Source organism: Bolinopsis microptera, chromosome 9, assembly GCF_026151205.1.
Source record: "Bolinopsis microptera isolate Bmic1 chromosome 9, MBARI_Bmic_1.0, whole genome shotgun sequence".
Lineage (NCBI taxonomy): Eukaryota > Metazoa > Ctenophora > Tentaculata > Lobata > Bolinopsidae > Bolinopsis > Bolinopsis microptera.
This window is the reverse complement of record NC_087080.1, coordinates 6,005,706-6,028,248: the sequence shown is the minus strand read 5'-3', so window position 1 is coordinate 6,028,248 and position 22,543 is coordinate 6,005,706. Positions and strand designations below refer to the sequence as shown.

General features: G+C 39.4%; 5 protein-coding genes across 7 annotated transcripts in view; 2 read left to right on the top strand and 3 right to left on the bottom strand.

The window, feature by feature from the left end:
- Positions 1-22,543, top strand: part of LOC134821282 (spermatogenesis-associated protein 4-like) — a 74,468-nt gene that overhangs the window by 6,705 nt on the left and 45,220 nt on the right. The window lies entirely within an intron of this gene.
- On the top strand, positions 403-6,516 carry LOC134820491 (acid-sensing ion channel 4-A-like). The gene is made up of 4 exons (XM_063830888.1): positions 403-1,060; positions 1,741-1,884; positions 2,211-2,327; positions 5,972-6,516. Exons 1-4 carry the CDS (start codon positions 1,033-1,035, stop codon positions 6,100-6,102), a joined length of 420 nt encoding a protein of 139 aa, XP_063686958.1. The 5' UTR covers positions 403-1,032; the 3' UTR covers positions 6,103-6,516.
- Positions 6,525-10,788, bottom strand: LOC134821109 (nose resistant to fluoxetine protein 6-like). Its single transcript, XM_063831773.1, has 10 exons — positions 10,779-10,788; positions 9,973-10,112; positions 9,440-9,677; positions 8,856-9,316; positions 8,427-8,637; positions 8,169-8,262; positions 7,876-8,014; positions 7,619-7,721; positions 7,174-7,430; positions 6,525-7,038 (listed from the first exon to the last, which is right to left on the bottom strand). The coding sequence occupies exons 1-10, from the start codon at positions 10,786-10,788 to the stop codon at positions 6,850-6,852; spliced, it is 1,842 nt and encodes a 613-aa protein (XP_063687843.1). The 3' UTR covers positions 6,525-6,849.
- On the bottom strand, positions 11,582-16,275 carry LOC134820490 (treacle protein-like). Its single transcript, XM_063830887.1, has 9 exons — positions 16,227-16,275; positions 15,675-15,737; positions 15,340-15,505; positions 15,127-15,242; positions 14,830-14,921; positions 14,476-14,626; positions 13,453-14,331; positions 13,142-13,270; positions 11,582-12,938 (listed from the first exon to the last, which is right to left on the bottom strand). Exons 1-9 carry the CDS (start codon positions 16,230-16,232, stop codon positions 12,594-12,596), a joined length of 1,947 nt encoding a protein of 648 aa, XP_063686957.1. The 5' UTR covers positions 16,233-16,275; the 3' UTR covers positions 11,582-12,593.
- LOC134821280 (UDP-N-acetylglucosamine transporter-like) lies at positions 16,455-22,502 on the bottom strand. The gene is made up of 8 exons (XM_063831999.1): positions 22,357-22,502; positions 19,009-19,127; positions 18,637-18,778; positions 18,298-18,420; positions 17,796-17,967; positions 17,433-17,551; positions 17,062-17,195; positions 16,455-16,843 (listed from the first exon to the last, which is right to left on the bottom strand). The coding sequence occupies exons 1-8, from the start codon at positions 22,396-22,398 to the stop codon at positions 16,762-16,764; spliced, it is 933 nt and encodes a 310-aa protein (XP_063688069.1). The 5' UTR covers positions 22,399-22,502; the 3' UTR covers positions 16,455-16,761.

Genomic DNA, 22,543 nt, shown 5'->3' with positions numbered 1-22,543 from the left:
CCATATCATGTTCCTTAGCATCCGAGAAGAATAATTCAAAATAGTTGAAAAACAGTTTTTAATAGCTATAATCCTTGATACACGTTGTATAATGTATACCTCTTATCTTCGCGAAAAGAGGTATACAAGTACAACGTGTATCAAATAATCAATATACTCCTTTACCTTATCGGAGCTGTTTATAGAAGGCTATTTCTAAAAAGCTATTTCTAGAAACTTCGTTCTTCTACGATTTGTCTCGAGTTTATGATTAAATAACTTTGACTCGTGGAACTTATTAATCGAAGCTACAATTTCTTTTACATGCCAGAAAGTCTTGTTCACTGTTCGTACGGAAGGCTACAAGAAATGAAGAAATCACGTTGGTTTAAATAAGTATCTAACAGTAACAAACGGTTACATAAAACTTAAATTATTAGCTTTGATTAAGCTAGTATACTCTGTATTCTTCTAGCCGAATTTGGGAAACAAGTTTTAACTTCTATAACAAGCGATGATGCGCGACATTAAAGCGGTATAACTAGAAGCTGTACGACAAAAAGCACTGCCATGACACGTTTTCTAAAAACCTAAGATGTCCTGCTCAGAAAAAAACAAGCATACGGTAAGCATTCGCATAAACAGTATATAATTAGCTTCGATCCACGGCTTAGATCTGTCCTAATTAACTCATATATGTTTCAAAACATCGAACAGATCCGTCTGTTTGAGAAGAGATGCGTTTTTATTTGTATTTATTTGTTATCATTATTAAGAATAAGACTGAACTATAGAAGTCTAGAATTAGAACAAAGAAAAGTAACAAATCTATTCTTTAATTTCTATGGCGTTGGGAACGTTTTTAAAACTTTAAAACTCAATCTAGTGGAGAGCGAACAAAATGATTGATATCTTCAACTAAAAAGGTGGAGTAAACGAGATTTCCACAACACGAAAGTTAAACGAAATGTCTAGTCGAAACTCGAACCTGCATTAGAAAACCACGTATCAACTTCAACGTCTCAACGCACCTCAACTCTCACGACACCCAGAATGTTCGGAAGAGCTAATACTAATAGTGGTAATTCATGAGCATATGGCGAACATATGGTGTCACCGTAAATCACTTTACAGTTACACTCGAGCTTCGAGATTTTTCTAAAACCGCGTCTCAAATTCAACGCACCTCAAGAAACCTACAAAGTTCTACTTCTAGAATCGATCTATTTTTAAACGCTGATTCCGAATCACCCCACATGACAGGGTTTGGCGAGTTATCGGCGAAAAACTGTTTCGATCACGTGACATGACCATATAGCTTCGCCCATTAATCAGGTTCCTTAGAATGTGAGTAGAATAGTTACATCGCCAACAGATGGCTACATGCCCCATTCTGATGAATTTTACGGCAAAGCGGAGGGGACCTACTCAATATCGAATGTTATGCTAGAAGATTCTGCACTGTGAAATTACTGTTAGGTCACTAGTGTAAAATTTCACAGCGACCAACTGTGACCTCTTTGTCCGGATTTATTTGTGACTTCTAATTCTGAGTATCGTGTTTGTGACCATACATTATCTAATTATGTATAACTTGACTCCTGTAACGTAGCCATTACTCAATAGATAAATGAGTAGCGGCCTATCAGTCATTCTGGCAACATCACAATATGCTGTATTAATGCTTTTTATACAAGTTAAAACAAAGTCTTCATGTTCTGTAAAAACTATCTCAATACCTAAGAGTAAAACTATCTGCAGACAGTAAGTACGTGGATCACAAGCGAGAAGATCAGATCTGTCACTGCTACCCAGCCTGTAAGGAGGTGTTCTACAAGGCATCTCTCAGCAGTTCCATCCTCTCCAAGTTCTACGCTAAAAACCACGTCGAAATCCTTCCTCAAGGTTTGTAGTATAGGGCTATTCTAAACTATAGCAGTAGCACCACGATATAATTTAATGGACAGGTGTATTGGGATACTGGACCAGGTTTTGAAGATCATGCTAGTGCTCATAATAAGGTCGTTCATGATTGTGTCTGAACAGATACCTTTCATAAAAGGGTAGATATTTCGTTATAATGCTACAAAATAATGTATCTTTGTTCCAAGCTGGTTTAAAACATAATTCGTTTTTATAATGATCATGATATCAAATAGTTTAGAAAAGCGTCCATTTTCCTTCAATGTCAGATGCTCCCATGCAACTGAAAATGAATAGTAATTATTCAGGGTACGGGACGGTAGAAGATGTGGCAGATAACCTGGTAGTTATTGACATTCTCTTTTCCACTACACAAGAGACGGAGATCACAGAGCTAGTCAGTTACGGATGGGGGAACTTTCTCGGTAAGAACGGAATTTCAGAGCCGTTTAGGTTAAAGTTGTTCAGCTTATACCGTGCAATTCGTGCTATTACAGTTTAACATTTTACGCTTTATCATAATGTTCCACAATTCGCTGCTAACAGTAACATGGTAACAAGACTTCCATGAAACTTCAGGTGGAATCAGTGGTATTTTATATGTGTGTACTGTGTTTTCATGATCGGTCGATTAAAAATTTATTGAAAAGTCGGCTAAAAGTAAAAGAACGCTTAAGCAACGCCATGTTCTAATGAATTAGTAACAGGTATCATCCGTTAACCTACTGTTAATAAAAGTTTACGTATAATGTATATACAATATATAATTATATGTAATTGTAACCATACAATGTGTCTTCATCAGTTGAGTGAAGGGTTAGTTGACATATATCGAATAATACCATATTCGGTCAATCGTGGATAATGATTCTCCGCGTGGATTCTCCCCTCCACTATGGTGATAACTTTAAAAGTAAACCTACGTTTATTTATCATATTCATATATAACTTCATTCAAATCAAAGATAGAACATGATAAAATAAAATCTTAAAAATCTGATAAGTAGCCTGAAAAAATAGATACGGATCTAATTGCAATGGAATCGTAAATACAAATGTGGATCACCTCCCCCAATAGTAACCAATATCATTAAAACATTTAAGAAATCAATTTAAGAAATCAATCGCAGTTAATAATGGCGTTCAAAAGTCAAGGTTGAATTTTAGAGATGCAGAATTGTGACGATATGATAATTAAATGTCGGATAAATCAATATGCACGGGAAAAAGTGAAATTTTCGAGTAAAATAATAGAATAATGTAACTGATATCGCTCTACAAGAGAGGTACACAGTGGAAGTTAAAAACCGCTTTTCCATACTTGAAAAGGATGATCAGACGGCAACAGAAAGGTACCAATGCTTTATTGATGCGAATAGGACAACTTCTCGACTTTTACTACCTGAAAAGGAGAAAAAGAAAAGATGTAAAATCTCAGCGACTCCAAGTGTTGAGATTGCCAGGCTGAAGCTGAGGGAATGTAGCATAAAATACCACTCAGATGCTACAGAAGACAACCGAATAGCTGTTCAAGAGGGCAAACAGAAGCTAGGCGATGCTTATCAAGCAGCCAAAGAGCACCTGCTGGAGGGGCAGGTCCGGGAACTGGAGGAAGCAAGTTGGCAGGGCAGACATGCTAAAAGCTGGACCATGATCAACAAGATCACAGGTAAAGCTCCATCATATACTGGCAAAATCAAGGGAAACTCACCAACGGAAAGGGTTCAGAAATGGAAGGACTATTTTGCTACTCTTCTCGGCTCACCACCGACGGTAGAGAACGCGGAAGAGGATATTGATCCAGTCCACCCACCTCTGAATATCGGAACAGAACCGTTTACGTTGGATGAGTACAGGAAAGCAAAGTCCAGCATAAAGGAAGGGAAAGCATGGGGTGACGACAACATAGCCCCAGAAGTCTTAAAACGATGCGACCTTGATCAAATTGTCTTAGACTTCTGTAACAATGCTCTATTGAAAGGTGAGAAACCAGACCAATGGTCAACTGCCAACATCATACCAATTCCAAAGAAGGGCGACCTTAGCGAACCAATGAACTATCGGGGAATAAGCTTGTCATCCCTAGTTGCCAAGTCTCTAAACAAGATGGTTCTAAACCGGTTGAAGCCAGAAATCGAGACAATTCTGCGTAGAAACCAGAATGGATTCAGACCAGGAAGGTCAACAACTCAACAGATATTGGTACTGAGACGTCTTATAGAGGGTGTCAAGAGTCGGAAACTGCCAGCTGTTCTGACATTTATAGACTTTAAGAAGGCTTTCGACAGTGTACATCGTGGGAAAATGCTAAAGATTCTAGAAGCTTACGGCATTCCAGTCAAAATCGTGCAGCTTATACGGCTCATGTACGAGAAGACAATGGCCAAAGTCCTAACTCCAGACGGAGAAACTGAATTGTTCGAGATACTTGCAGGTGTGTTACAGGGTGATACCTTAGCACCTTACCTCTTTGCAATAGTCATCGACTACTGTATGAGGCAAGCCATAGGCGATGATGCGGAGCGACTTGGACTCACCCTCGAACGTAGAAAAAGCAGAAGAGTGGGGCCCAAGATCATCACCGATGTGGACTTTGCAGATGATATAGCACTTATATCTGAGGACATGGACAAGGCTAACGAGTTCCTGCTCAGAGTAGAATCGGCGGCAGCAAGCGTGGGACTACACATAAACGAAGGCAAGACCAAGGTCATGACACTGAATATGGAGGATCGATCTAGCGACCTACAAAGTCGATCCGGGGAAGCCATAGAAAATGTAGATGATTTCATCTACTTAGGCTCCTGGATTGAGAGCACAGATAGGGAGATAAGGGTTAGAAAGGGAAAAGCGTGGGGTGCCCTACATAGACTGAAGGATATCTGGAAATCCAAACTCTCAAAGAGCCTAAAAATTAGATTGTTCATAGCGGCTTGTGAATCAGTACTGCTCTACGGATCAGAAACCTGGACACTGACAAAGGCTCAAGAGAAAAGTTTGGACGGGACATACACAAAGATGTTGCGTATGGTGCTGGGTATCTCATGGAAGGACAAGGTCAGCAATATAACTTTGTATGGTAGCCTCCCAAGGCTGTCAAACAAGTTACGAAGCAGGAGATTAAAAATGGCGGGACACTGCATCCGACATCCTGAGCTACTTGCCAGTGATTTAGTCTTATGGGAACCTACGCACGGTAGAGCACAGCAAGGCCGACCAAGACAAAGCTACTTGTCTATGTTACTGAAGGAAGTTGGGACAAACTCTAAAGAGGAACTGCGAACCCTGATGCGGGACAGGGATATATGGAGGGGGTTTTCTGGCGTAGATCGGACTTAGCTCCGACATAGTAGTAGTAGTAGTAGTAGTAATAATGTAAAACGGAAAAAGTGAAGAACTCTGCACTCTGCCAAACCACAATTACAAATACACGAACTCGGCTGCACGCGCGTCAGCGCTTTTACAGCTTCGCACCTTTTCCCTTCCACCTCCTTCCTTCCACTTTCTATATTAGGTACTATTTCTTCCTTCCACCTTCGCATTGTATTATTCTATTCAGATAACCACTTTATCCATGTAATCTGTCTTTTTTTAATGTTATCGCGAGTAATGTAATTAGGTATTCCGTAATTATTCGCCCTTCCGCGGTGCCCTACCGGCAGCGGTATCCGCTCGAACCGCCATTTTGTTCTAATTCTATTAAAGGGTCTTCAAAACTTGAAGTGAAGATTAATTATGTGTGAGAAGAGTATTCACGATTTTAAAATTTAAGATAAAGATACTCGGATAAGAAGTATTTTTATAAGTTTAGTACAATAAACTAGAAAGCCCGTGGTCAAGGCCGGATGTCGCAGGAAGATCATCAGCAAGTCTGCAACTTGTATTGATCATCATGATACATATCTTATACTTATAGTTCAACCGTATTTATAATCGACATTTAAATGCTTTTTGACCAGGTTTTAATTTACAATCAACCGATGCAGAAGACACATAAACGTTATTAACAATTAACAATTAACAATGAACCAAATACTCTGAATGTATTAATTCGTTTGACCCCTTACAGGAGATGTGGGTGGTGTGCTGGGATTGTTTCTGGGTGCGAGCGCTTTCACTCTGATAGAGTTCGTGTTTTTCATAGCAACTCTTGCTTGGAATGCGCTTGTTGGGGTGTTCCGTTGTGGACGATCTTTATGATTATGACGGCTCTATTAGTATTAGTATTTGAAATTGTTCTTTATAAACAAACAAATATTTAGAAGGGTTTCTTGAAGGAAATAAAACTACTCATAACTAGGTTATAAAAGCAAATGTAAATTGTTACAAGACTTTTAAAACACATTGTACTTTATGAAGTTATGTGATAGTTAAAGTTAAACTTTGATGTTTTGTTAAACGATCATTACTCATTGAATTTGAAAGGAGATTTGCGGGATCAATTGAAAAAGTTTTGTGGATAAGTATTTTGATGGTAATACAAACGAGTTCAGATTCGAAAAAACTTGTTTTAATCTACGGGAGATTTGATATGCACTATATTAATATACATAGCATTAAACCAAATACACATATTAAATTGGCGTATAACATTACAACTGTCAATATTTAAAATAACATGTTCATGCGGAACTTGTATCAGCGTTTTCGTCCGCGACAGCACTATTCAACATTATTTAGCAATAGTGAAGCAAAAGCAATGTGATTTAACTGCCACCCCCGGCCCTAGGATTTGACTAGAAAAATTTTCATAGCCATATAACTGTTTGTGGGATTCCCATTAATTGGAGATATTGCTCCAGAATCCAGATATCGGGAAATGCCGATTCTAAATCGGTGCACTATTATACTTATAGTGACTAATTTTTCGCTTACAACAAATGTCTCAATCGGTGCTCTATTCCAATTGTCTGCTATAAATTATTTCTGCTCCCGCTGATGCCTTCCCTAATCTGTGTGCTTATTAATGAAAGTAAGTGCCTTGTCTGCCTCTAAGTCTACGTCAGATCTGGTGGTGGTAGTTTGAGGTTTCCTGTAGGTGAGTGCTTCTAACGAGGCTAACGGCTGCTCCAAACACACGTACACCACAGCAGCTGCTAAGTAGGACACCACTAGTACCCCCAGGTAACGGACACCCTGGAATATTGATAAGTTTTTGTCTAGATCGCTGAAATAGCGTTAATTTTAAAACTTTAATCATTTTAATTTGGTTGACTTGCCATTTAGCGAACAATTTTCAAATCTTTTTAGGAAATTGGAATCCAATTTTACCATCTCGTAGTCAGGGTGTATGTAAAATGAGTGCCTACTCTGAGCCAGCATTATTGACATCAAACCAATATGAAGTAAGTAAACCCCGTAAGTAAGTCTTGAGAAAACCAGCCAGCCTTTCCAGCTTAGGAGGGAGTTTATAAATCCTCCCAAACCACTCTGACATAAATATATTTGCACCATCATAGCCAAGGCCCAGGCAATTCGGGCGAATGTTTGGTAGGACACGCTGCCAACCATACTTGGCGCCTTTTGCTCTGAAAAACAAATTGATCAGAATTGATGGCGTGATTATGAGATGAAGATACAATCTAGCCAAGATTTACACGTGGATGATATTGATAGTGTCAAATACAAATATCTCGCTGGATACGCTCTTCTAGTTTTAGATACTAGTCCAGGGTTTGCGGGTATCGTACTTTATTTCACTTGCTTCAACTCTTACCTAAATTGACCATCTTTATATCATTGTAGAGTCCAAACACAACTGCCCATTGAGTAACACCTGTAATTGTCCAACAGGGAACAGCAACTGAAATCTTTTTCCACTAAAAATAGATTGTGAAAATTCCAGTTGAAATGGAGAAAAAGATAAAAGATTGTGTTGAACAGTTATAATAGTAATCATATTATAAGAACATCAGGACATAATGAGATAAGAAAATTTCCCAAAAACAAAAGTTGGCTAGATTCTAAATTAACCTCGGGCATAAGTTGAACGCGTTGTTTCAGCGCTTTGCCATACTTCCAGTAGATCCATCCTCCAAGAATACCGATAATATAGGGCGTGATTCTGATCCAAGGTTTGATGTAGAGCAGCCACCAGTCTTCACGGTTTAAGCTGGATCACATGGTGTTAACAGTTAAATGTTAAAGCAATGACGTTGTGTTAAATAAATAAATAATTCCAATAAATATAGCCAAATAGTTCAAGACAACTAATAATCCATTTTTGATCCTAAACCAAATATGAACATCCCTAATTCAAAGTTTACCTAGCATATCCAGCAGGTCCAAGTTTATAGTTGTAAGTAATCACACCAGCTATAACCACACTCACACTCATTGCTAAGAGACTCCAAAATAAACCTGCAAAAGAAACGTTAGATAATGTATAGTGTACACTGTACAATGTACAATTTAAACTGGCTTAGCTGCTTCGAAATGAAAGTAAAAATCACATATCTTAGTCCTTTTCTTCCAATTCATGAAGCTGAAAGTTGGCAAGGTTGTTCGATAAAATTTTACATTACCAAGTAAAGGTCTCCAAAAGAGCAGGAAGATAAAAATAGGAGCCACAATATAGAACTGCATATCGTTAGAAAGATACCAAGATTCACTGTTGCAGATCTTATCTCCCTTCCACGGCACCAGGTTATTGATATACAGCAAGTTGGCCCACCAGTATTCTTTACAAGGTTCGTGGAATGTGTCCATTCCAAAACTGAAGGGTCCTTTAACCCACTGTCTTAACACCCTGGTGGTTGCTTTTTTATTTGAAAACCCAAAATAGTTTATACCGAGAATAATCAACTTTTTGTGAGGATAAATATTTTTCTCTTGATGGCTGTATAAGATATAACACTATAATTCATAGTGGAATCAGGAATAAAATGTAAAGGTATCACAACCTCTCTTTCTAAGCACCTTAAAAGTAAAAATAAAATAGTCTTTCAACAAACCTCGACCAGTATCACCAGAAGATACGGAGGTGTCAACCTTACATAACGATGAAAGTAGTACGCAAACCAATGCATCACAGAAGTGCCACCTTTAGCCAACTGTTTCAGCAACAAATACGCCACCAAGAAACCACTAAGCGTAAAAAAGGTGTCCACTGAAGGGTATGCGTTGAAAATCAGTGGATTGTTTCGTCTCAGTAGGAGCGTGTTAACAATGTAACTCTTGTCAGAGGCTAGAGTAACAAACACCAAATAGCAGTGCCCCAAGACCACCCAGTTGATACTGAGGACTCGGATACCGTTCAGACAGAGGATTTGGCCAGGTTTAGTAGTGGTTTTTGTAAGAGCCTTGAATGAGATTTGGAGAGCAAAACATTTCAGTATCTTGTTCAGTGTGGTCTCCTGGGTTGGTGACTTGCTTAAACTGTCCACTGCTGGTTGTAAGGAGAACAGTAGTGTTCCTGAACAATGATTAAGTCATGATATTATCTTTAAACACTGTCTATTAGGCAAAATATAGTTATGAATTATATACCAAAATTACAAATTTCCAAACTCGCAAGACACAAAGTTCCAATGCTCACCTGACAGAACTAAGAGTGCTATAATTGCCAGGTAAACAGTCCCTATGTAAGCTCCAGTATCATACACAATCTCCTTCGTACAATAAATATGTTCATTCTCCAACTTCAGGGAGGAGTTAAGAATATTGACGGCAGATTCTGGGAGGATGTTTTTAATCCACGTATCTAGCTCGTCATGGTCGGGAACACACTCTACGGGCAAACACCCACTCCAATCTACTCGTAGGAGTGGGGATATCTGTAAAGTGGTGTTATTGTGTGTTTTAGACGTACATCAAGCAGTGTGTTTTAATCGTACAACAAGCAGTGTGTTTTAATCGTACATCAAGCAGTGTGTTTTAATCGTACAACAAGCAGTGTGTTTTAATCGTACATCAAGCAGTGTGTTTTAATCGTACATCAAGCAGTGATCGAGGAACAGTTACATATCCAAACTAGAAGTAAAATCCAACTAAGGCTTATTCTTATCTTACAGCAGACATTGGAGCTCAGCTGATAAACATATATTCATAAATCATAAAGTTACCACACACCCGTGTTGGTGCCCCGATGTAACAGTGTTTGTATTGGTTCTTGTTCGTATCTGTTATCGAGGGACACATGTCGTAGTTACCGACCATTACCAAGTTTCCCTGAGTAACTCCAGTACCAGGCTTTCCAAATGCGTCTAAAACTGAAATTCATTTTTCAGGTCAGATTTTTACACTATATTTTTATTTACCAGTTCCGGTACCAATTTTAATTTTTTACTGGTAGCTATTTTGGCCTAAAGCCAAAAACAATTATATGGGTTTAATTTTGTTTGTGCATGATAATTTATCATTTTCAATTATCAATTCACGTTGAGTTATTTGCAAACATATTGTTTAATAAATTAATCATTGAACGTACAAGCGATGCTTTCTTGTTGCAGATCAGTTTGGTTTGATCGAAGATTAGCCCCCAAAGATGCAATTTTCAACGGACAAGCTGTGTCTCTAAGATTATTCCCAGTAGCAAACTTGTTGAAAAATTCTACAAACGGCGTAGTCACAAAGTTTCGATCAAGTTTGAACAAAAACGCTTTGATTTTAGAGTCTCCATAGTTCGGTACTTTAATCTGACAGTTCACATTGGACCAAAGGTTGAGAAATACTATTAGCAGGATAAGCGACTTGAATTGGAACATCTGCGTTTATAGACCTAAGACTAAAATGTATAAGTTAGAAGATTCATGAAAAACTCAACGTCAATTAAAAATGACTATTGGCTTGGTCTGAAATAAGTGGTGGCATTCAGCGAATCAGCAGGGGTACACAAATCTTAATAAAGACGAGATCAGAATTCAAAGTATAAATACGAGGAGTCATGCTCGAGTGCAGTGGTACTGGTATGTTTGGCTCTGATTCTGAATTGAATAGTTACAAGTGAATCCACAAAACACATAAACAGATTTTAATGTGACATAGGGCCCTAATAACTCTGCTGCAGGAGTCATGAATCCTCCTTGTAACGATGGGGTTCCTCTTCAGAATGTTTCATCGGATGAGCAGGTTTTGCAAAGTATTCAAATGTAGTACAAACTTACAAATACTAAAGATATTTGAAATAAATGTGCCTAATGCAAATGTCAAGAACTAGATAAGAAGACTGTAAGATATAGAATTTATAGAAGTACCACTCCAGGAATATATAATTTTCTAACAAGATTATGTAGACCCGGTTACCCTAGGCCTACAGGAGATAGCCTGTGGTTGTGCCACTTCAGACTCGTGGATCTAAAGGGGCTCTCGAATGAAGTCACTCGATTGAAGTCACGGTTACATACCACGATTTAGTGACTGATGGAGGGTCTCTGATAAGTAGTTCACCTCAACTCAAGATACTACCAGTACCTGGCACTACCAGTGGCGAGCTTTGGTAATAAATGTCATCGATTGAGCCATAAGCGTGCGTTTTAATAATTACTGTACAAGCATGGATTAAACTTAAACTGACAGGAGTATTTATATCTAAATATTTTGAATCAAAAATAGTTGCGATATATAGATGACACCATTATAAATTCACGCGACAACAAAATTGGACCTGTGATTATTTATTTATTTTTTTCGGTCGGAAGTGATTTTCATGATCGTACAGGAAAAATAAAACACATTTATTTGTTCATAAATTAGATGTGCAGTTGGAGATTTTTCACAATTCCACAACATTGAGAAAGCTGTCTCTTTCTCAATTACCGATTCAAAACTTGGTCAAATACAACATTATAACATGTTATAGTATAAAATCACAAACTATATAATAATGTTTTGGGGATAAATGTGAACCAATCGTTCTGCCGTGGTGAAGTCATGGTATAGAATTAAGAATTGGCCACAGTAGTGAGGAAACACTATGGACTGGTAATAAGCGGGAAGCAGCCTAAAAGCAGAAGAAATGCTAGAGATCGGGGGGAAAAGTATCTTTAATTAATTAACCAAGAACTACCATGTTAACTAACAACGATCTTGAGATTGCGTTACACCTTAACTCTAACCGTTACTCTAACTCTACGCTTATTAGAACAGGTCGAGAAAGTTACCAAAATTTATTCACTATCTTGACTAGTACCCTTTAAACATATGAGCAGCGATATAAATACCCAAATGAAGCAAAATATTTTCGAATACACCAATCTGACAAAAATGGCAACCAAATTGTAAATATTTTGGCCACTATCAATTCAAAATCAATCTTCATTTTTCCCAAAGCCATCAAATATCATTAAAAAATAATTAAATCGCTCAGTTTTCCAATAAAACTCAAAGCTTAAATGTAAACTTCTGATCACAATATATCATGTAATAAATATACAAACAGGATTTAATCATAGAAATTCTGAAGAAAACATTTTCTTCAAACTTTTTCTATGAAGAAAACCTCCAAAAAGTCCACGTCATCTTGAATATTCATGGGTTAGGGTGGAGTACAGTAACTAGTAAGATATTTAGAATTGGACCAATCACTGTATGTCTCAATTCGCTGAACCACAAGGGTGGCTTCAGGGAAATCGTACGCATGGAAAGTGTCAAAATGTCGACAGGACTCAGTGGACTATGCAATACAAAAACTATAAAATAAAGGCGATTGTATCTCTTAATATCATAAAACTGCTCAAAAAACCAAAGTCTAATCACCTCTTCGGTTTAGATTTTAACTTAATTTCAATGGGTTTTGTCTCTTTACTGATAATCTTGGGATTAAACGGAATTTTAGGGTCCTGCGATTTTTGGGCTTCGTCCCTTTGTTTGAGAAACTGTACTATCTTATTTAATTCCGATTTATCTATTTTAACTTTCTTCTTCTTGTCTTGAGCATCACTGTCGTCACTTTCAGAACTTTCAGAGTGTTTCTTTCGTTTCTTCTTCTTCTTTGTCTTCTCCTCTCTGACTTTCTTCTTCCTACTTTTCTTTGATTTCTTCCGCTTTGCTTCTGCACTCGCTTTCTTGTCAGATGTGATGTTAACTTTGTCGCTCTCCTGAAATTGAGTATTGCGTAAAACACGGAGCTATGTAGATTGTCTAACGTATTTTTAACTTTGCCGCTATTGATAATAATTTCATCTCAACGAGACAGATTTGACGGATATTTAATATTTATCACCATCAATAGCCGAAGTTAACCGGAAAGACCCCCAAATTCTTCACCACTAACGCAGTGAACAAAAAAACGGCACGCAACCTGATCAGAGTCAGAAAAGCTGTCCTCTTTCATCACATTAACAAAATCATCTGGATCTTTGGTAGCAGAAGATTTCAAGGGAGCTGGGGCTTTGTGGGGCAGTTCACCTAGTAACTCAAGTTCTTCTTTCTGAATAAGGAAGATTGTAAAGAATAATGCGACCAACCTTATCAGTAAAACAAACTGACTTATCAAAAGTGCTGAAATATCACGAAGCAAGAAAATTTGAAAATTACATATTCATAACTGTCAATACCAAATAGCCTAGTTAAAAGCTAAAGCCCCAAGTAATTGATAATGTGGTATCTAACCTCTGAAATATCCATTTCACCACCTTTTGTTCCATTCCCGTGTCGAACCCTCTGCTCAACTGCGGAATCCTCACTTTTTGAGGAAACTTTCTCATCACTCTTTGAGGATGACTCTCGTTTTGAGGAGGACTTTTCATCACGCTTTGGAGGGTGGTGAGCAGATTCTCTGGAACTCTTGGATTTGCTCTCTTTTCTTGGGGACGACTTAGAACTTTCTTTCTTGTCCGATTTAGTTCCACTCTTGTTAAGTTCAGCTTTCATTTGCTCGAACTCTCTCTTGGATTTTAAGGAAACAGACACGTCAACTGGAGAGGATGGTGATTTGGAACGTCGTCGAGAGCTAGAGTTCTTGGTCTTTTTTGATCTGTCTCTCTTACTGCTTCTGGGGGATGACGTGGATTTTCTCTTGTCAGGTTTGAGGAGTTCTTCCTCCTCGCTTGAAGATATTTCCTCTGATATTATCTTTTTTGGAATGGGATGCAAACTTTTGCTGTCATGTTTAGTCTTCTTGGCGTTTTGAAGAAGCTCAATATTTTTGTCTATTTTGCTAATGATGTTATCGCTGATAACCTGCTGCTTAAACTCAGTTTGAAGTTTCTCTAATCGGGCTTCAGCAGCTTTAAGTTTCTCCCGTCTCACTGATGTCCCATTTTCTTTTTTCTCGACCTTATGGTTGTCCGATATCGTCTTTTTGGTTAATTTTTCGTCCAGTAAACTGGATTCTTCAAGCTCTATTTTCTGCTTCAGTTTCTTCGTTTTGGAGCCTGATTTCTTCTTTTTGTGTTTCTTCCTCTGCTTCTTGGTTAGTGGGGGTGCGGTCAAATCCTCTACGGAGGAAACTTTACTGAGGGCCGGGGAGACGTTTGCTAATGCTGGCACCTGAGAAAGTCCCTCGTCAGCGGGGTGAACAATTGAAAACAATAGAAGATGCAATAATATGAGTACTGAGTAGAATACTAAAGACATTAAAGTTATTAAAAACTACATCTAATTAACTAATTCTAAAAGTGAACAGAAGGTTACTTTTAAAGAGAGAATATTTAAAGCCACAGGAGACTTGAGATGGTTCGGTTCATCTCTCTTGGGTTCTGGTGTTGGGTTATCACTAGTTTCTCCCTCACTCTCACTCCTACTAGTCGGATTTGTTCTTAGTTGTACAGTGATTTTATCGTCCCTGGGGTGCAACTTGTAAAAACTAACACATTTACTTACATCTAACCAGCAATTTTATCAGATGTTCATATCAATTCAGGAGGAAGGTCCCTTTCTCTCACTCCATAAGAAGTGATGTTAGGATCAAGTATGTATGACTTTTCCGTACGCGTTAAAATAAACCGAGTACAGTGGTAAAACATCAATTAAACATAGAAATCTTACTGTCGGGGAGGGGAGGATTTGTCATCAATGTCACTGTGGGAACTGTTACTACGGTGACTGTTGTTTCTTTTCAGTAACATATTGTCAGTTACCTGGGTTGAGAATGATGATCAGTTGAAAGAATGAAATGTTTCTTGAAGACAGTATTATCAAGACATTGTATTTGCTCAAGTAAGAGCAGTAACAAAAGGAGTTGTCCAGAAATATACAGTTATAGTTTGGGTTAAAAATGAATTGAGATAAAATCGAAAGTTCTGATGGTAAGCAGACAGTAAATCAATTAGTTTCTAACTGAACCTTGACAGTAAATACAGGATCACATCGAGGTGGCGTGTGTTTAATGGAGTCGTTAGCAGACATTTTTGGAGTCATGTTCCCGGAATTGTCAGAGTCAGAGTAGGACTCGTAACCCCCTGAAAGTAACTGCTGATAACAGACCGGATAGAGTAATTAAGAAGTGCTTGATAAAATAAAAATCATACAATAAGCATGAAAAAACGAGACACGTACCTGGACCCCTCATGATGTCATAATGATGGGACGGGGGCGATTCTAATCTCCTCTTCCCCAGTCCCTCCACCGATCCCTGGCGCCTTTTCCCAAGGATATCAGAAGAGAGTTTCCTCTCTCGTGCAGAGTCTAAAGCTGCTTCGCGTAGTGCAGCTAACTCATCTACCTGAGAAAAATGAAGACTGTGAGTACGAGTATATAGTACGTACCCTGAGATATGTGCAGTGAGTCGAGCAAAAAATAGGATTAGCTACATGGTTATATTCATTGTTATTGACTTCTATTAAGAATAAACGTTGTCACAAGTCTCAACATAACCACTGTGGACTACAAACCTCTTGCTGTTGCTGTTTCTCTTCCATTGAGACTAGGGCAGCTTCCCTGAGACGCTCCAGTTCCTGAATAAACATTAATTAAACGTTTTGTGAATTGTGAAGCGTCCACCGATACTCGTTCATCAAATCCTAGGATTGCATAGACGAGAGTTTGAGGAGACAAAGAAATATCAGTCCAGACTATGTACTTGCTTCATGAATAACCGGTTCCCTACATGCTAATCCAATAATAGTGGCTACAAGGTGACAGTTTCTACAGATAGAGTTACACAATAATATCGAATATATAATCTATGTGCCACTAATTATAATATAGATGGTACGTGCGACCACTATGCTGCGCGTTAGTACTTTTCATAGTTTTGAAGGTTAAATCTTACAAAGCAAACTATTTGAGTACTAGTTTACGCCGCGCGAGGTCCACAAAGTTTGGGTTCATGCTTCCATCCTTAGTCCTGAAGATCAGTGAAACCAGGAAAGCCTAAACCCAGAAATCAATTCAACTTTTTGTTGTTGTTATAAATTATAAAGCACTATGAAATTAAAACTTACATCCATTGTCTGGTGCTATTTGACCAGTTCAGGTCATGGTAACCTAAAACGGGATGTTTCGTTAACAGAGCTGAGTTACTTGACAAATATTTTAAGTAATAATAAAAGTTGAAGGGCGAATCTTAAATCTTCAATTATCATTGACCTTATCTATAATATAGTTCAAAACGTTTTATCAAATGAATTTTAAAATGATGTCGAAACAAGAATGATACGTCTCTCCGCCAATTGCCATAAAATTGATAAAAGAAATCAAGAAATCGTCATAAAATAAATACATCATTACATAGTACAAATCCATGAATAGTCATATTTATCCTAAATCGTTTGATAAACCACAAAAAACGAAATTAAATACAGACGAATCGTAACAATTCTTAAATACTTTTTCCTGCCCAAATAATTACAAACAATAACCCACAGAATTTATCGAATTGATTCTACGACAAGCATACACATCATAGCAAGTTTTAGGTAAATACGGTGCAACATTTTCCATAAGCCCGTATTAAAAGTCGTTAATCGATGTTTAAGTTTATTCAGCCTTCTTTTTCGCTGGAGACGTAGAGTAGAGGACTGTAGAAGTAACCACTAATGCCAAACCAAGTCCAAAACTCCTGAAATTTCAACATTAAATTTGATTTAAGATTGTTAAAAAAGTACATACACTTATTGAATCACTATCCAATAATGGGTACGGTAGACATTGAGAAGAAATCATGACACTTAATACTTGAAGAATTTTGTCAAGATGACTTAGTTCATCTGATTTTAATTTATAAATATATAAATAAATATATCTGGTGGTACTTTAAAAATGTATTTTTAAGCTTACGCAGTGAACGTTAACTCCTTGAAGTAGAAAATCCCGATGAGAGATGAAAGAATGATAGAAATGCTGGTTGCAAACACTTTCAGGATGTTGTCTGCATACTTCACGACCATCCCAATCAATAATCCTCCGTATGCCTGAACAGTTGTATGATCAAACATTTGAAAAACAATAAATTTTCTAATTTATGAGTGATGTTGGCAACGTTTCACTGAAGGAAACTCTTTTATTACCTCGGAACTTATTCAATTATCTAGTTTCTACTCTTTCTTCCTTTTATGCGTATTATAATTCCTTGTATCAGCGGTTAACTTGAAATTTCAATACTTAAACAACAACAAAAACATATTAAATTTAAAACAGCTCCAACATACCTGAGATAATATAATCGCATACACAACAGGTTGAAAGTCGTGGAAAAGCCCGTTAGTAGCAATGAACGTCTGTTCAGTTAGCAACAAGTTAGTAAAAGCAACTACACAACTGCACAGAGCTGAAAGTAGTCGGTTATAAGATGTATACAGTGCTAGATTAACATTTACAGTCCGTAATTAAACACATTTTAATACTTACAATTATAATCATCGAGCGGAGGAGTCAACGCCCAACGAAAACTTTAAAACTTGGATGTTTCCAAATGCATCACGAGACGTAGAACTATAAATTAGAAGAAAAACACTGTAATTATTGAAGCTCATTCAGGTACAATAAAAAGTAAATCTGAAAAAGTAACAAACCGAGTTGAGTGTTCCTGATCCAGATACTTTGACCCCCGGTGTTCTTCAACATCATCTCGAAGAAGACCCCCGCAAAGCCAGAGGTAAGACACGCGAACAAGATACACAAAAGTCCGGTTACCCTGTTAGAGTCTGAGAGACTGTCTGTGTCACGTGGGGTGCTGTCTTTCCACTGGGGATTAACGTATTACTCATATTATAGGCAGGTTACTTTATAAAACTGGGGATAACTTTATAAAGATTTACTATTATATAAATATATAAATATATGAATATGATATGCAGGTTACTTTAGATGTATACAGTAAACATTCGATTATATTTGGGTTGAACAAAATGTAGCATGTTATGTTTGAGTAAAATCATGAGTTGACTAGGCTGTATAAAGTTATCTTGTGAGTTTTTCCACGCAACTAAGGTTTCTCACAATCATTTATGTAATCAGTAATATCGTCACATTTTACAGTTATAATTTCATATATTTCCGCGATATTTTTCGTACCTGTACAAGAATAACTCCACATGTTAGGACGAGTAGAGAAAACCACTGAGTTTTACTGATACTTCTGTTAAGTAAAACTATTGAAAATACTGCTGTTGTTAGTATCTTTAGTTGGTATGTTATCTGTAGGGATACTTAATTAGACAGCAATCAATTCATTGATACTATTCTGTTAACGAATTAAAGCTCTTGACTGGGCAAGCAATCGTTTCTAAAAATAGATGCATAGCCAAAATGTGCAGTGCAAAGTGGAAACACCATTTATCTGACATAACCATTAACCATTTAATATGTTATTAACATAAAGTAAGATAAAGTAACTGATAAATCAGTAATAACCTGGTAAGTAGCAGGGTCCAGATTAGCGAGTGATGTGAAGAGCAGCTGATTCTGTATCACGTACAACAGTGCAGGGACCCCCACCTTTAGTGTAGTAAACCAGTCTTTTATCACGTGACGTTTCAACTGTTCCAATCCCTCACTGACAATGATTTAACATGGGAATTTTTATTTTACTTGAATTTAAAATTTTTATTTGAGCAAGTATCCCCAAGTATGTTTTGATCTTATTTTGTTTGCATGGGTAGAGGTTTAAAGTGAGCGAACTGTTAATCGATCCTACTATTGACGTGAAGACGTGATAAGGAGATGTAACACTGAAGGCGTTATTAAATTATAAAATCAAACTGAAAATATTTAAAGATATCCTACTTGTAAAGGACGATAATGATGCAGGTGAATAGTTTCAGGAATTCCTGGCAAAGAACAAGAACTGGTATTGAGATACTCAGGTGTCTAGCACGCCGTACCAGCAACACATTCGATACCGTCTGTCAGGAGATTATTGTTGATCATTTTTCATTAATACAATCAACTAATTGATAAATTTCATTAACTTGAAAACTGGTGGGAAGCATGCAAAAATTTGTTTGGTCACGTGATAGATATCCGAATTAAATCCACAGACTACAGCACTCTTATCTATCGATTGCTATTACATCTTATAAGAAAAGCGTTATCACCCAAGACACACCAGTTTTCACTACCCATGCCATATAACTACGGTTAATGATTAAATTTACAAAATTTCAGATAACTGATGATCATTCTGACACTACCCTGTGCTAGTTGAAGCTCTGAACTAAAAAAAAGCGTATGTTTGTAATCGTATTCATAACATCATGTTCCTACCTCTAACAAAGCCACAGACACAAAAGTAGCAAGCAAGAACATTATGCGGTCAACTTTTGAGAAGCTGAGACAGGAACCACTCAATAATTTAACTCAGATTATCGTATAATTTCAAGGTTATATAACATTATTGCAAAAGCATTAATACTGGAATTGAGATTTATAGGGGATTTTTTAGTCTACTCCTTCATAAACAATGCAGACCTTTTTAAAATGAACTCCATTGGGGGGGGGGGGGGGGGGGGGGTGTCACGTCCGTCTATGTCCGCCTATGTCCTGTCCTTTTTGGATTCTATGAGACAACGGACGTGTTTTTTGGGACATTGGCGGACACAGACGGACATTGGCGGACTCGGACGGACATTGGCGGACACGGACGGACATTGGCGGACTCGGACTGACATTGGCGGACTCGGACGGACATTTGCGGACCCGGACGGACATTGGCGGACTCGGACGGACATTGGTGGACATTAGCGGACATTGGTGGACATTAGCGGACAAACATTTTGAGAATTTTTCGCAACTTCTATGTATTATAATTTTGTACAAAACAAACGACTTATTAATCACACTAAAGCTATTAATAGCTTTAACTTATTATATCAAATATACCCAGGAAAAGGCCCCAGGAGGAGGAGGAGGAGGAGGACTGGGGAGGAGGAGGACTGTTGAGGACTGATGAGGAGGACTGAGGACGAGGAGGAGGAGTAGGAGGAGGACTGAGGAGGGGAGGAGGAAGAGGACTGGGGAGGGTCAGGAAGACCCAGGAGGAGGAGGACTCAGGAGGAGGACTGAGGAGGACTGAGAAGGAGGAAGACTGAAGAGTACTGAAGAGTACTGAGGAGGATGGCTGAGGAGGATGGCTGAGGAGGATGGCTGAGGAGGATGACTGAGGAGGATGACTGAGGAGGATGACTGAGAGGGAGGAGGAGGATCAGGAAGACCCAGGAGGAGGAGGAGGAGGACCCAGAAGGAGGACCTAGGAGGAGGAGGAGGAGAACTGAGGAGGATGACTCAGGAGGAGGACTGAGGAGGACTGAGAAGGAGGAGGACTGAGGAGGATGGCTGAGGAGGATGGCTGAGGAGGATGACTGAGAGGGAGGAGGAGGAGGAAGAGGAGGAGGAGAAGGGCTGAGAAGGAGAAGGAGGACCCAGGAGGAGGAGGACACAGGAGGAGGAGGACCCAGGAGGAGGAGGACCCAGGAGGAGGACCCAGGAGGAGGAGGAGGACTGGGGAGGAGGAGGACTGTTGAGGACTGATGAGGAGAACTGAGGACGAGGAGGAGGAGTAGGAGGAGAACTCAGGAGGATGACTCAGGAGGAGGACTCAGGAGGAGGACTGAGAAGGAGGAGGACTGAGGAGGATGGCTGAGGAGGATGGCTGAGGAGGATGACTGAGAGGGAGGAGGAGGAGGAAGAGGAGGAGGAGAAGGACTGAGGAGGAGAAGGAAGACCCAGGAGGAGGAGGACCCAGGAGGAGGAGGACCCAGGAGGAGGAGGACCCAGGAGGAGGAGGACCCAGGAGGAGGAGGACCCAGGAAGAGGACCCAGGAAAAGGCCCCAGGAGGAGGAGGAGGACTGGGGAGGAGGAGGACTGTTGAGGACTGATGAGGAGAACTAAGGACGAGGAGGAGGAGTAGGAGGAGGACTGAGGAGGGGAGGAGGAAGAGGACTGGGGAGGATCAGGAAGACCCAGGAGGATCAGGAGGACCCAGGAGGGGGAGGAGGAGGAGGACCCAGGAGGAGGAGGAGGACTGAGGAGGACTGAGGAGGACTGAGGAGGAGGACTGACGATCAGACGATGACTGAGAAGCAGGAGGACTGAGGAGTACTGAGGAGGATGGCTGAGGAGGATGGCTGAGGAGGATGGCTGAGGAGGATGACTGAGGAGGATGACTGAGAGGGAGGAGGAGGAGGACTCAGGAGGAGGACTCAGGAGGAAGAGGAGGAGGAGGACTTACGAGGGGGACTTAGGAGAAATGAGAAGGAGGACTGAGGAGAACTGAGGAGGAGGAGGAGGAGGAGGAGGAATGAATAGGAGGAGGAGAAGGAGGGGGACTGGGAGAGGACTGAGGAGGAGGAGGACTGATGAGAAGGAGGACTGAGGAGGAGGACTGAGGAGGAGGAGGAAGAGGAGGAGGATGAAGAGGAGGAGGAGGACCCAGGAGGAGGAGGACTGAGGAGGACTGAGGAGGATGGCTGAGGAGGATGACTGAGAGGGAAGAGGAGGAGGAGGAGGAGGACTGAGAAGGACTGAGGAAGACTGAGAAGGAGGAGGACAGGTCTGGAGGACTGAGGAGGAGGAGGACTGAATAGGAGGAGGAGGGGGGAGGAGGACTGGGGAGGAGGAGGACTATTGAGGACTAATGAGGAGGACTGAGGAGGAGGATGAAGAGGAGGAGGAGGACCCAGGAGGAGGACTCAGGAGGAGGAGGACTGGGGAGGAGGAGGACTGTTGAGGACTGATGAGGAGGACTGAGGACGAGGAGGAGGAGAGGAGGAAGAGTAGGAGGAGGAAGCATCTAAATTTTATTTCCATTTTTGTCCGTTTTTGTCCGCTCTATTTTTTGTCCGTTTTGAAAATATACTTATAGGGTACCGGACAAAAAACATGATCCCCCATATAACAGCAAAAATTGAACATTTTATTTAGCAATTTAGGTGTCCATTAATGTCCGTTTATGTCCGTTTATGTCCGTCTATGTCCGCCTATGTCCGTCTATGTCCGCCTATGTCCGCCTATGTCCGCCTATGTCCGCCTATGTCCTGTCCTTTTTGGATTCTATGAGACAAGCGGACATAGACGGACGTGACACCCCCCCTCCATTGCTCTAAAACAATAGTAAAGAAATTTTCTGTAGTTACCTGTAGAACTAAGACGAATAAACACACGTATTTTATAGACATCTTCTTATCACAACTTTTTACCACGCTGTTCTTTATCAAAATAGCTGTTTATAAGACTGCTCTTAATTGTTCAGTGCGGAGGAAAGATGTTTACATGACGCATTCTAAGAGAGTTTAAATTTATCGAATATAACAAAATATGTTG